Source organism: Perognathus longimembris, chromosome 1 (genome assembly GCF_023159225.1).
Source record: "Perognathus longimembris pacificus isolate PPM17 chromosome 1, ASM2315922v1, whole genome shotgun sequence".
NCBI classification, from domain to species: Eukaryota; Metazoa; Chordata; class Mammalia; order Rodentia; family Heteromyidae; genus Perognathus; species Perognathus longimembris.
The window spans coordinates 89,057,836-89,071,520 of NC_063161.1; the positions used below are offsets into that span (position 1 = coordinate 89,057,836).

Below are 13,685 nucleotides of genomic sequence, written 5' to 3' on the forward strand. Positions count from 1 at the left end.
GCATATGTAACTGTAACCCCCAAGTGCATCACCTTGACAATAAAATTAAATTTTAAAAAAGTCAGACTTTTATGTCTCAGAACTTGAAATTCTTTTAAGCTCCTGTTTGGCTGTATTATAAAACCTCAATTGCTCCCCAAGGTCTAGTGCTTCCAAAGACATCAATGTGTTAACAGAAAGGCTTCCCATACCACGTAGAGGGCAGTGGTATGCAGGGCAAACTCTGAAAGCACTACTGGTCCTACAGAATGTTGAGCAAGTGAGAGAAGTCTTCCACAAATCTGTGCAGTCTAGTACAACAGCCTTTAGCCACAAGGTTCTTCAGCACTTGAAATGTAGCTGATGAACTAGATTTCTAGTTTTAGTTTTCATAACTATATTTGAATAGCCACTAATTAATAGACTGAACAGTATAACCCTAAGAGGAAGGTTTTCAAGAGGAGTGTGGCAACCTGTCCATAAATAATAACGTACTTTTTCCTTTTTGGTTGTATTAAGGTTTGATATTCACGGTTACTTGAAACCATGTCCCCAGCCCTTTATGCTTTAATTTTGGAATAATCGCTCACATTTTTACTGGAAGAATGATCCTCCTACCTATGCCTTCTGTGTAGCAAGCATGGCAAGTATATACACTGCCACACCCTGCTTTATTGGTTGAGATAAAGTCTAACTTTGTACCAGGGCTGATCTCAAACCACAATCTTCCTGATTTCTGCCTGTCAAGCACCAGGAGACAGAACAGTAGTTTTACAAATAGAGATCTTAAAAATATCAGAGAGTAACCTAGCTGATGATTTTTTTTAAATCTCTTGTCCTTTCTAGCTTACCTCATAAGAAGTAGAAATAAGCAAAACTAACTATATAAAACCCAGGCTATTTAACACCAACCTACCATGAATATAACTAATAATTTTTTATATAGAGGAATGGCATAGCCAAAGGTAATAAACTAAAGCCAGTAAAAACAAAGAATTAGAAAAATAAGCATACTAGAAGTTATTTATGTTTAATGCTTAAAAGTCTGAATGCACAAACAATCTACTATTATAGAAGCACTGGTGGTCAATACAATGCATTAGAACTATGTACAATGCACAGTTTAGTATCAAAATCTTTCTACACTGTAGAGTTTTACGAAACTGTTAATGACATCAAACACTAAGCACTTAAGACACCATTTTGTTTTTTCTGCTACCACATTAGGAACGTCAATGGACAAGTCCATTTCAACTTGCAGCATCCATCCATGTCTAGTATGAAATTAAGTCATTTTCTACTTATACAATAAAGTTTATCTACACGGTTCTTTTGATTTTGATCCATAGCAGCAAAGGCACTGTACATCAGCAGATCCACAGACTTAAAAGATTTCTTTAAAGCATTCAAACAAAACATAATAATAAAAAAGGAGTCACATATTATAGTTTAACAGCAACAACAACAACATAAAAGAAAACACAATGTTTCTGGCACAATGGCACAGCCTGTGTCCATTTCAGGGCCATCCAACTAAGACATGGAAAGAACCGGAGGTAAGAAAGCAAGTCCTCATCCCAGGAGAGTCATGCTCTGCTCTTTTGTATCTTTCAGAGGGAGGTCTCTGCAAACCCTCCCCTGTGGTCCTCGTTTAGTAAAAGACTTGACTTGCCCAGCGGCGGGAGTCCTTTCCCTATTGGTGCAGCTCCCTAAGAGCATGCTACAAAATAGCCCATAATTTCTCAGAACAAAACTGCCCAAAGATACACAACTCCCTTTGCAAAATAATGTGTCAAAAAAATAACCAGAAGGGATTATGTTCTCTCTTTGAGGCCCAATTTAATTTGTTCGTCTGTCTATAATACAATAAAAAAGGGAATTAAAAACATATTACAAAGACACTTGTCAACAGGTCAAAAAATAAAAAGAGAAAAAAACAAAATCCAATTACTTTTATCGAGTATAATCTAAAGTTAGAGATATATTTGTTAAAGTTGTCCAAAATAGGCTCAAATGAATATACTTGGCTGGTCAAATTTAAATCGTTCAGCCAAATTTCTGAACGTCTTCAGAAGTAGAAAAAACAAAAACAAAATCCTTAATAACAATACAGCAACATATTGCTTCCATGTGTAATTATACATTTCACTTCTCTATACAGTCAATAGTCTACATTTAGTGACATTTTTTAAAATCAGTTATTTTTAAACCTTCCTTTCCCCTCCTTTAGCAAAAAAAAAGGGGGGAGGGGTATCAAATACAATGCACCTTCATTATCAATGTAGGAGCAGACAGCTTTATTTAGTCAGTCATTGTTAGAAAGCCTTCTTTAAACAAAATAAATATATTACAGATATAATACATAATTGAAGATTCCATTCACTGTTAAGTATGCTTATTCCATGTTCTTCCAAGTAGATAGCTGAAGATTTGGTATCACAGGTTCTTAATGAGTATTCACAATTCAATAGCAAGGAGGGAATGGGGTTAAAGAGAAGAATAAAGTTCCACAACTGCAATGAATATTTGGAAATCCTTGGTTTTAGATGCGGGTGTGGGGGTGGGTGGTTTCAACAACAACCAAAAAAAAAAAGGGATGGGAGAGCAAAGTGCTACAAGGAGTCCAGTTTGCATGAAGATTTGTCCTTAATAAATAACTTCATAAACCGTGGCCTTCTTGTCCCCAGAGCCAGTAACAATGTATTTGTCATCCACAGAGATGTCGCAGCTAAGCACCGATGAGGATTCTTTGGACTGGAAGGAAACATAATAAAAACAGGTGAAATATAGAAAGAAAAGCTGACAAGTACTGAGATGCAGGACTGGAGGGCTCGGGAACAGACAGGTGGCATGGAGAACACAGGAGCCTCCAGCGGAGAAGAAAGGCACAAGCATTTCTAAATCTGGTAGCACTGCACCATGGGATCAATGCTGGGAGCTAGCTCAGCAGCTTAGCCTCCAGGAGCCTGCCCTGGGGACACCAGCAGGCTGGCAACATGAGCACCACTGCAGCCAATGAGGCCAGGCCTGGCTTAAAGGCCCATCCTCTAGGGCAGAGTAGGGTGTTAGGGATATGGGAAACCACCACTGCTGCTGAAGGCTTGGTCTAGGTGTACTGCACAGTAGCACACACATCGCTCATCACTGTCCTGTCTGAGCCTCTACTTCTCTCAAAGGCCACAAAGAATGGTCATTAGCCTGTCCTCACACCCCACAGGAAGGTCACAGCATTCAAGGAAGGTAATATGTGGGAAACAGCATTCAAAACACCATAGACCATTTTAGTTGTTGTTTTGGGATACAGAATGTGAAAATACTCCAAGAGTATAAATGTAATGCAAATTTACAGGGGGTGGGGTTAAGTAGTTGGAAAGAAATGTACTATACGTAAGTGATTTGTACAGTATTCAAGAAAAAGTTCAATGCTGTTTCATCTCAACTATGCCCATCAAATAGAAAGAAAATTTTACAACAATAACAAAAACCCTGCAGGATTTATACCAGGACTCTGAAAAATACTTTTAAAATTTAAGAACAAATGTATGACATGCACTTGCTAACATATCCTCAAACTTCCTTTAAAAATTGAAACTGGTAATAGTTTGAATTTATAATCTAATATATTACAAGATATAATATGCTTACTATAAGACACACTCAAATATTTTCAATTTCATTTCTTTAAAAAATTATGGTGGGGCTGAGTGCTTGGGAGTGCATGCACATCTACAGTCACAGCTATTTAGGGCTGAGATCTGAAGAATCAATGTCCTATGCCAGTCCAGGCAGAAGAGTCTATGCGACTCCAAATTATCCAGCAAAAATCCAGGCCGGAGGCATAGCTCAGGTGGTAAAGCACCAGATGAGTAATCAAGCCAAGTGAGCTTGAGGCCTTGAGTTCAAACTCCATTATTGGATTTAAAAGCTATCTGGAACTCTCTATGATAGGCTGTGATTTACAATAGGAAAACTGCTGTATTAAACTGTAAGTAAGCATCATGACAGAACAGCCATCTATTTTTGTCCTAGTGACTATTCTGCAGATATTTTCACTCTCTACAGAAGTATATTTGGATTTAATTCAATCTATTTTGTGATGAATTAATAACAACAATTGGTCAAATAAAGTAGCGACTATGCTACGTTATCTCCAAAAAAAAACAGCTCACTGGATAATAACATTGGAAATACAAGAGATTTAAAAAAAGATTTCACTTGCCTGTAAAATTCTCATACAAGTTGTAGTGGAGATGGAGAGACTGTGTGTGTGTGTGAGTATGTGTGTGTGTGTGTGTGTGTGTGTGCACATGCATGCATGTGGTTTTTACCATATCTATAATTTGATTCTTTGATAAATACTTTCAGAAAAAAATAGACAAAATTTCATTGGGTCAATAGGAAGAAAAAGTATATACACACACACACATACACACACACACACACCAATTAATCTGTGATTAACAACTTCTCTGTAACAGTCCTCTTTGGGAAAAAAATAACCAAGAACAGCTCATGGTAATGAGTATTTAAGCAAAGTGCTTGAGGTTTTAACACAGAATGCAATTTCACACAAGCCTAAAGCCTCCTCTGTACCGTGCAGAACCAGTGCGGCAGGCACATCTGCAGCTGGAGGCCATGCTGCCTCATCTCCCTCAGGCAGTTTCCTCTCTGCACACTGGGATGCACTGGCTGCAGCCTTCCACCACACCCAAGTGCACTGTTCATCCAAGCAGGGGCACAGAGACAACATGGCGGAACCACTGCCTTCAGTAAGCATACAAAGCAAGTTAGGTATTACCTGGAATATACTGGCCCCATAAGGTGTCCTCCAAGCATTCAGAAGGTTGTCCTTCCCAGTGCTTACAAACCACTTGCCTAGGAACAAAGGGTGGTAATGTTTGTGTTACTTTGTGAGACACTTGGAGTTACTTTAAAGAACAACAAATTACTAAATCCATTAAAAAAAAACCCCAACAAATAAGAATGTCTTTCACTTCAAAAGTAAAAAGTAAAGCCCATCCTTCCGGATTAATGAAACATTTATATTTGTGATCAGGGTAGAGCAGACTGATGCCAGAAAAATCACACTGCTTTTGAGAAGCAAATAGGATTGAGGGAGTAATATGGTTCTCAAGAGGAATGTATTAATAAAGTGAAGAACCCAACTTGGAATGAATCAACAGGAGGGGACAGAAGGAACAATTCTGGGTTGACAGCAGATGGACAAAAGACTTGGAAAAAAATCATACTAAATGAAGTGAGCCAGACGCAAAGAAATATAGACTCAATGGTTACACTCATTGGTAATGATTAGTATATGCTTAGATAGTCCTAGCAGAAGATTACAACAGCTCAATAGCTATGTATGTATGATCACATAAGATGATGCTAAGCGAAATGAACTCCAAGTTATGGAAATAAGTGGTTTATCATTGTTGTTGTTATTTTCAATGTATGATGTAAAATTTCTTTTCAATGCTTTTACCCCTGATGTCACAGTAACTGATTTTGGTACTCTGGGTATTGTATATTTTTACTGGAACTAGGGAAGGGAAGGGGAACATCAAAATGGAGAGACAAAGGATAAAAGGTGAACCAATGCAACAGCAATACTTACAAGATAATATGCTGTAAACCAACTGTACAATTCCAACTGGGGGAGGGGGATTTGAGAAGGAGGGAAGGTGGGAGAAAAATGAGGGAGGAGGTAACAAGTTTGATAAGAAATGTACTCACTGAGCCTTACGTATGAAACTGTAATCCTTCTGTACATCACTTTGACAATAAATAAATTAAAGGAAATACGAATAGAAAGAATAGGAGCAAAAGGGGCTTGCTTACCACAGTGGGCAAACTTGAGTGACAGCACACAGCTCTCGTGAAGATGTAACTGGTATTTGTCTGGCTTGGTGACATGCAGCACTTCCACATTACTGTTCTCCATCCCCACTGCGAGCCACTCTCCAGTTGGGCAGTAGCCCAGGGAAAAGATCTAGGATTAGAACAGATGGTGGTGCCTACAGTGGACATACTTGCATTTTCACCAGGGGGGTTCAGTCTCCATGGGGGTGCTATTAAGAATCTGAACTGTACAGAAAACTCAAGTCACATGAATGACACCAAAGTGACTTAGTCAAAAGTTCCATTTCTTAATATATCTTCACTGGGTACCTAATCCTAATTGTAGCTAACCAAGAGTCTGCAATCTGGAGGAGTGTGGTTTGAGACAAGCCTGCGCAGCGAAGTTCCCTGGATTCTATCTCTAAAATAATTAGAAAAAAACAAGGATAGAAGTATGACTCCAGTGACAGAATACCTGCCTAACAAGTAAGAGGCCCCAAGTTTAAACCCCAGTATTAGAACCAAACCAGTATGAAACTTCTAAACAGAAGGCATACAACCATACCTGTGAAGTGAAGTCGTGCTGCTGTAGCTGCCGCCCCTCGCGCAGGTCCCAGGACCTGACCGTGTTGTCCAAACCACCCGTCCAGAGTTTAGTGCCATCATTAGAAATGTCAATACAGCTGGCTCCGTCTGTATGGCCCTGGAACTGCCTGAAAGACAGACCCCTTTAAAAGTTAGTTTTCAGTTGAAGTCAATTTGTATTTCCTTGGTAACTGATCCCAACACAGGTTTTAGAGATCCCAGTTTTATGTTCTCTAATCACTAAAAATAATACCCAAATGTATGTATTCTGTAGGTGGGGTTGCAAGATGAAAGGCCAGCCTCTAAAGAAAGGCACATGGAAGGACACTCAATGTGATCTGCTGATATAGAAATCATTTCTGGGTAACATGTACCTGGGACATCAAGGAAAGGAGGTCAAGTAGCTACTCAAATGAATTTTACCCCACAGCAAACACACTGACAATTATTTCATTTTTGGAACTCAGCTCTTCAAAAATAAGATGGAGACCACAAAGACCTCTTCTGTTTACATGCTCACCTTGCCTGGCAGGGTTGATTACAAACCACCATATCTTTCAGCTGACCTGACTTCTTTCTTGATGATCTCTTGCCAATCTCTTAAGTGTTGATAGTCAGGACTGTTTTTATGGTTTTAACTTTCAATACTGAATCTATTCCATAGCATCTCTAAAGAAGCACCACAGTTATGTCTAAATGTTCTTAAATATTAAACTATAGATAACCTAGACAACTGCTGAGAGAGCAGCACCGAGCAATGCCTGGACCCTTGGTAAATGCTACACAACCAGAGATTTGATAAGAGTGACTTCTCAGATATACAACCTAGCTATGTAAGATGGCACCATGCATGATGAGGCCTCTCAATCAGTATCTGTGGACAAGAATGGTTTGTGAGCAAGCACAGGTGGCGAATTATAGATGTCTAATGAGCTCTTGGGGTCATGGGAACCTTATGTACATTAATTATGCAAACTGACCTCCATTTTAATATTGTGAATGGATGATGTTTAGTGTGTGCTAGGAATAAGAGGAAAACACCCCTCTTCATTTTATGAAGTATAAATAGTGCGGCAACCAGATTTTTACATCAGTAATTCATTGGCAACATCTTAAAATGGATCTGTTCTTAACCATTTTTAGTAAGATGAATTGCATTCCCTCGACTTAGAAACACAATTCCCATACAGAGCACTATAACACGATGTGGGAAAATCAGCGGAAATGGACCCTGCTCACCTACCTCACCAGTGTCTGGTTGTGCAGGTCCCAAACGGCGATGTTGCCGTCGCTACAGCAGGAAAAGCAGACCTTGGAGTCAGGGCTGATGGCCAGGGCATAGCAGGCAGGAGCTGAGGATGTCAGCTCTGCCTTGATGCGTGGGGTGGGAGCCGCCAAGTCCCAAATGGATAGGGTACTGGCTTCTCCTCCAACAATTAGGGTTCGACCATCAGGGAGCAATCTGCAGGAACGGATGTAGTTATCCCTGTTCTGTAGAGACAAAAACCATCAAGAGATTACTCATGGGGAAAGAAAAACAGCATTAACATGAGAGCAGAAATCCATAAAAGTATTGTGTTCCCTCCCGGTTTAATGAGCCATTTATACTTATGACAATGATAAAGTAGATTAATGCTAGAAATTACATGAAATTAAGGAAGTACTTAAACTTGATCTTCCCAGTTTGGCACTGAGATATTTAATCTTAATTAGCATCAGAATGGAAGGATCTAGACCCACTCCCAACACCACCAAATTAACCAAATGCTTGTGTCATTTGCACAGAAAGATCTACAAGCAGACTATGTAAGGCAGGGACTCTCACATCTGTGCAATATCTAAACATGGATCCCTGGTTTGTTTTGCTGCAGCACAAGGGTCCTATTACTATAGCCAAGAAAGTGGTCAAGGTTCAAGACACCTGGCTGTCTGCTCCTATTTTCATGCCCAGTTCTCTAATACAGTATTACAAGGTATCGTGGGGTTCAGTGAAGTGGTATCAACTAGAAGGAAGACCCAATCTCTACAATTAAGTGAGAAAAAATAAAAATAAAAACCTCTTCTCTCTTCATAAGGTTATCTTGAGTCAGGTACCCTGGCTCATGCCTTTATTCCCAGCTACTCAGAAGGTTGAGATCTGAGGATCATGATTCAAAGTCAGCCAAGGCAGGGGCGTCTATGAGACTCTCATCTCTAATTAACCACCACCAAAACAAACAAACTAAAACCAACAAAAAACTGGAAATGGAGCTGTTGTTCAAGTGGTAAAAAGCTAGCCTTGAGCAAAAAAAGCTCAGGGACAGCTTCCAGAACTTGAGTTCAAGCCCTATGAGAGGTACCAAGAAAAGAGAGAGAGAGAGAGATGAGAGATGAGGATAGAGAAGAAGAGAAAGACAGAGAAAGAAAGGGGAGGAACCTCATGTACATTTAATTATGTTAAAGTCAGCAGCAAAAATTCTTGTGGTACATGCAAATGATGAAAACCAGGCTAAAATTCCTAGGCAACTCAAGGACAAATGCCAGTTGTATCAGCTTAAGGGGGTTTCTAGTGTCTGTTACAAGAAGTATTTAGTACTTTGCAGGAGAACATCTGCAGGAACACTTTCATAGAAACCACATGTAAACTCTTAGTTTTCTAAAACCTTTCTCACATAGGAAGACAAGTAGTTTTACTATTTCCTTTTGGGGACATGGTTAATGTAAACTATTACAGGTGCATTGTGCCACACAAAAAACTGGACTGTTCTGGCTTCAAGGAACCAAAAGAAGACCCACCCAGCTTCCCACTTGGGATCACTACTGTAGCACAGCACACACAGGCACTTTACACACCTTCCTGTTTCCTGAGTGAAACCTAAGACTTAGCCATTCATGCTTGCTCACCAGACAGTCCAGCTGGGAGACGGGGCTCTTGTTGCCAGGGTGGCTGATGTCCCAGACCTTGACGCAGCCCTTGCCGCCCGTGTACACGTGCCTCGTGGGGTTGCTGATGGTCACCGCACATACCACCTCCCCGTGGTTGAGGGTGTTGATCTGACGAGCATGTCGTGGGATTCCGGGTCCAATGAGGGCATCAGGGGGGAAGGGGACAGGCTGCATCTGGCCTTCTGCACTGACGTGGAAGGAGTATGCTCTAAGGCAGGGAGGAGAGAAAGAGGGAAACATGAAAGATGTTACTATTTACTGCATGAAATGAAAGAGAATATGCTCTCAGTACTCATATTTACCTAGTAAAGCAGGAAATGCCACAGCTAGATCCATAATCAGATCTCATGCGGACTGTAACATTTGCAGCTACTATCTATGAACCTTAGTTCTAATTTCTAGAAGGGAGATAAAGGTACCCATATCTTACACTGAACTAAATTAAGGTAATTAATGTCAAGTAGAGTAGTTATTTTTTTAAGGGCATGCTATTGCTATTTGTGTGATTCTGAGGCCTTTGAGCAGATTTTGCCTATATTGATTCATTCCAATGAAGTGACTTACTAATGACATCTGTAAGCTACAATTATGAAGCTCTAAGAAGTAAAGGGTTGTTGAAATGGCAAATGTCTAACAAAAACCCAACAACTATAAAAGCCTTATTAAAGCCTCATTTTATTATCTTGAATAGACTTGAGAATGACAAAGTATAGCAAATACAAATGGAATGAGATTCTGGGAGTATCCTGTGTCAGTCTCAAAGGCCCATGTTTGTGTATCTATGGCACCTCTATCTCCAGTTCACACCCTTGTGAAGCATTGGGTTCTACACTGCAGATGAAGTTACAGCACCTTCCTCAACACAGCAGCATCTTACTACTTCTTGGGCTATAGCTCATTTTGGAATTTATGTTACATCATTTCCCAGGGAAAGCACCTGTGGGTGCACAAAGGATAGGAGACTGGATTAAACCACGGGGAACTTTAGCATCAAAGTAAAACATTTCATGGTTCCTTGATGCAAAAATCTACAGGCATTTCGTGTCTTCAAAACCTAGGGTGTTACTGAGGGTGTTCCTCAGCAACCTGAATCTTTCTGGCATGATGAACTTTGCCTATGGCTGTATACGATTTGAGTGCCAGGCAGTAGAAGGTTCTTACTTTTTCTGTAAACACTAATTTTTGTTGTTGTTGTTGTTGTTGTTGGTCATGGGGCTTGAACTCTGGGCCTGAGTGCTGTTGCTAATAAGCTCTTCAGTTCAAGCTAGAGCTCTACCACTTTATCCACAGCACCACTTTCTCTGAAGGAAGTGCATGCCACATTTGCTGAGGAAGGAGGAGATGGGAAGCTAGGAAGACAATGAATACAAAGTATTTCTTGGGTCAAATTAACAGGACTTGCAGACATACTGATATATGACCTGAGAAGAAAGAACACTCTAGAGCACAAAACCTAGGGACTCAGCTGACCATAAAAACATCTCAAGGTGGCAAGGAAAGCTGAGTATGCCAAGAAATGGGCAAGAAAGAAGCCCACACACCCTCTGCCTGATGTTACAGCCATCAATGAGAGGCAGTGCAGAGAGAACATTCACTGGTGTGATGCATACCTACACAACTGAAACTGTCAGTCAGTGCTATGAAGAATAGAGGTACCATGGTCTTCAGAGGATCTCAGTATGAGGAGGGGGAAGAACATGGCAAATGTGAATGAAAGTCAGAGCAATGGAGCATGTTTGTTAAGTACTTAGCTTATGTTTATTATCTGCCTTATACATGCCAGATATTATCAGGTCTAAGGAATCAGAGGTGAACGAGACAATCTCTTATTCTAATATAAGCCTACATCTTAGAAGGGAAAACAGGTAAAGGCAGATAAATAGGTAATCTTAAGGTTTGCCACTCTCTCTTTCTCTCTCTTTGATAATAAAGAGTCAAGGGCATATAGTTGCGTGGGTTCTCTCTCCATGAAGGCAGCAAGGCATATGAACTGAGATGGGACAGAATGATGCAGACCTTGCGCATTACCAGGGATGTATCAGGTAGAACAAATAGCAAATGCAAAGGCCTTGACGTAAAACTAGGCAAGAAGGCCTGAGTATACAACTCAAGAGAATATCAAGACATGAAGCTGAAGAAAATAAAAGCCATGTTAATAAGGATTCTAATGAACTGAAAAGATATGTCTAAGTAGAATGAGAAACCACTAAAGATTTGACTCAGCTAATGTTTTCAAACAACGCTTCTGGCAGGTGAGAAGAGGACAAAAGAGGATAAGCAGGCAGGGAGCTATTGCCCATCTCTCCTTTGTGAGTCTATTTGTACTGGGAACTTGTAGGGCAGATGTTCATTAGCAATGAAATGGCTCAAGAAACAGGATGAAATTATCAGACTGACAATGGCTCTGAGTAGAGGAAGAATCTATGCCTGTGTCAAGTCCTTAAAAAATTAGGGGGAAAACTCTCTAGTAAGTTGGAAGAGGGGCAAGTTCAAATAGCACATATAAGGTAGAGAAGTTCAGTTCCAGAATAAATTGATGAATAGGGTAGAGAGTGGCAAGGTATTTTCAGCCATTTCTACCACATGCCCTGTGTGTTGGGAGATGTAAGAAAAATGAAGTCGCCCTTCCCTTAGCAGATGAAGGGGTGATCTCAGGAATGAACTAGGTTTCATTTCAGGTAAGTGGGAGAAGGCAGTAAGGCAATAATGTTTGAGAAGCAAGGCTGAGATTCTGAGAAATGATGACCCAGAAAAAGGCTAATTGATTTAGCAATTAGGAAGGTCATGAAGACTAAATCTTAAAGGAAGGGAAGGAAGGTTATTCCAAGTTCAGATGGTGTTACACATTCTTAATGGTGATTTCTTTCAGCAGATATATCTTTCTCCCCAGTAGAATCACTAAATGGGTTTTAAAGAGCCTTGAGAATTTAAATAGTCAAGAAATCAGACACATACTTTCTTCCAAGGTCATCAATAGGGTAGTTTTCAGCTTAACCACTTGGTGAGCACCCAGTATGTTCCTACCACTCCCTTTAGGAGGATTCAAATAAACTTCAAGAGACTCATTAATTGCACAAAGGACATAATGTGGCTGGCTCTCTCTGCCTGCTATCTGTACATGTATGATATCTGGAAAAACTAAAACTCAAGTAGTACTACATTAATACATTTCAACAAGCTCTTTTGGGGGGAGAAGGGTGCTATGTTTTGAACTCATGTCCCTGTGTTTACTCAGCCATACTTCTTTTTTTTTTTTTTTGGCCAGTCCTGGGCCTTGGACTCAGGGCCTGAGCACTGTCCCTGGCTTCTTCCCTCTCAAGGCTAGCACTCTGCCACCTGAGCCACAGTGGCCGTTTTCCATATATGTGGTGCTGGGCAAGCACTCTTGCCACTAGGCCATATTCCCAGCCCTCAGCCATACTTCTAAGCTTGCTTTTTACTGGTTATTTGGGAGATGAAGTTTAGAGAACCTTTTCTATGCAGCTTGGCCTTGAAATGAAGTCTTCCAGATCTCAATCTCCTGAATAGCTAGAATTAGAGGTATGGGCTTCAGGCGCTGAACTCAGTGAACACCCTTTAAACTAGCATAAAGTACGAGACTCGGACTATTCTCTTTCTAACTGAAGAGCTCAATATGTAGTTAAGTGCAACCTATACTGTGATAGAAGAACTGTTATGCTAAGTAGAAAATTAGGTAATACAAGATGTCTTGACTACATGATTGGCACCCACCCCAAATGCCTGTTTTTGTTAAAATGAGGGTCTTGCTAATTTTTGGCCAGTTAGCTTTGAACCATGATCCTCCTGATCTCTGCCTCTTGAGTAGCTGGTATTACAGGTATGATCCAGCATACTTGGCTCCAATAGGTCTTATGGGAGATATATGAGAATAGGGATGGGTTTTAAATGAAAAAAATTTCACACAGGGGTGACAATGATAAAACATTCTGAGTGAGCAGAATCACAGAATAAAAGGACTCCAAAAGGATGGGGTGGAATGATCTGGAAAATTCCTGGATTGGTTTTAATCCAAAAATTCCTATATTCAACAAAGACTCTACACAAAGTGTTTGTAGAAGCTGGCCAGAACCAAAAAAATATAGTAGGTATAATATCTTACCATATGCTATAAAAATGGGTAGTCAGAATGCCGGCATGAGAACTTCGCAGGCAGATTCTGGGGGCAAAGCCATTCAAAAAATAAATTCAGTAGCAAGAAGTGGGGAGAGTTCTACAACTTAGATCTTGACTGCCCCCAAGGTCCCAGGAGTTGAAGGCCTGGGATTCACCTTCTTCAACTAGAGATGGTAGAATCTTTAGAAAGCTGGACCTAGTAGAAGAAGTAAGTTCACTGA

General features: G+C 40.3%; 1 protein-coding gene across 6 annotated transcripts in view; it reads right to left on the reverse strand.

Annotated features, from left to right (window-relative positions):
* Positions 1–993: 993 nt before the first annotated feature.
* Positions 994–13,685, reverse strand: part of Tle4 (TLE family member 4, transcriptional corepressor) — a 150,083-nt gene continuing 137,391 nt past the window's right edge. For all 6 annotated transcript variants that reach the window (XM_048331938.1, XM_048331913.1, XM_048331904.1 and 3 more), the window contains 6 exons: positions 9,289–9,538; positions 7,649–7,896; positions 6,386–6,533; positions 5,821–5,971; positions 4,778–4,854; positions 994–2,733 (listed from right to left, as the gene is read on the reverse strand). In XM_048331938.1, the coding sequence (XP_048187895.1) occupies positions 2,626–2,733; positions 4,778–4,854; positions 5,821–5,971; positions 6,386–6,533; positions 7,649–7,896; positions 9,289–9,538 (982 nt within the window). In that variant the 3' untranslated portion in view covers positions 994–2,625. The remainder of the gene's footprint in view (positions 2,734–4,777; positions 4,855–5,820; positions 5,972–6,385; positions 6,534–7,648; positions 7,897–9,288; positions 9,539–13,685) is intronic.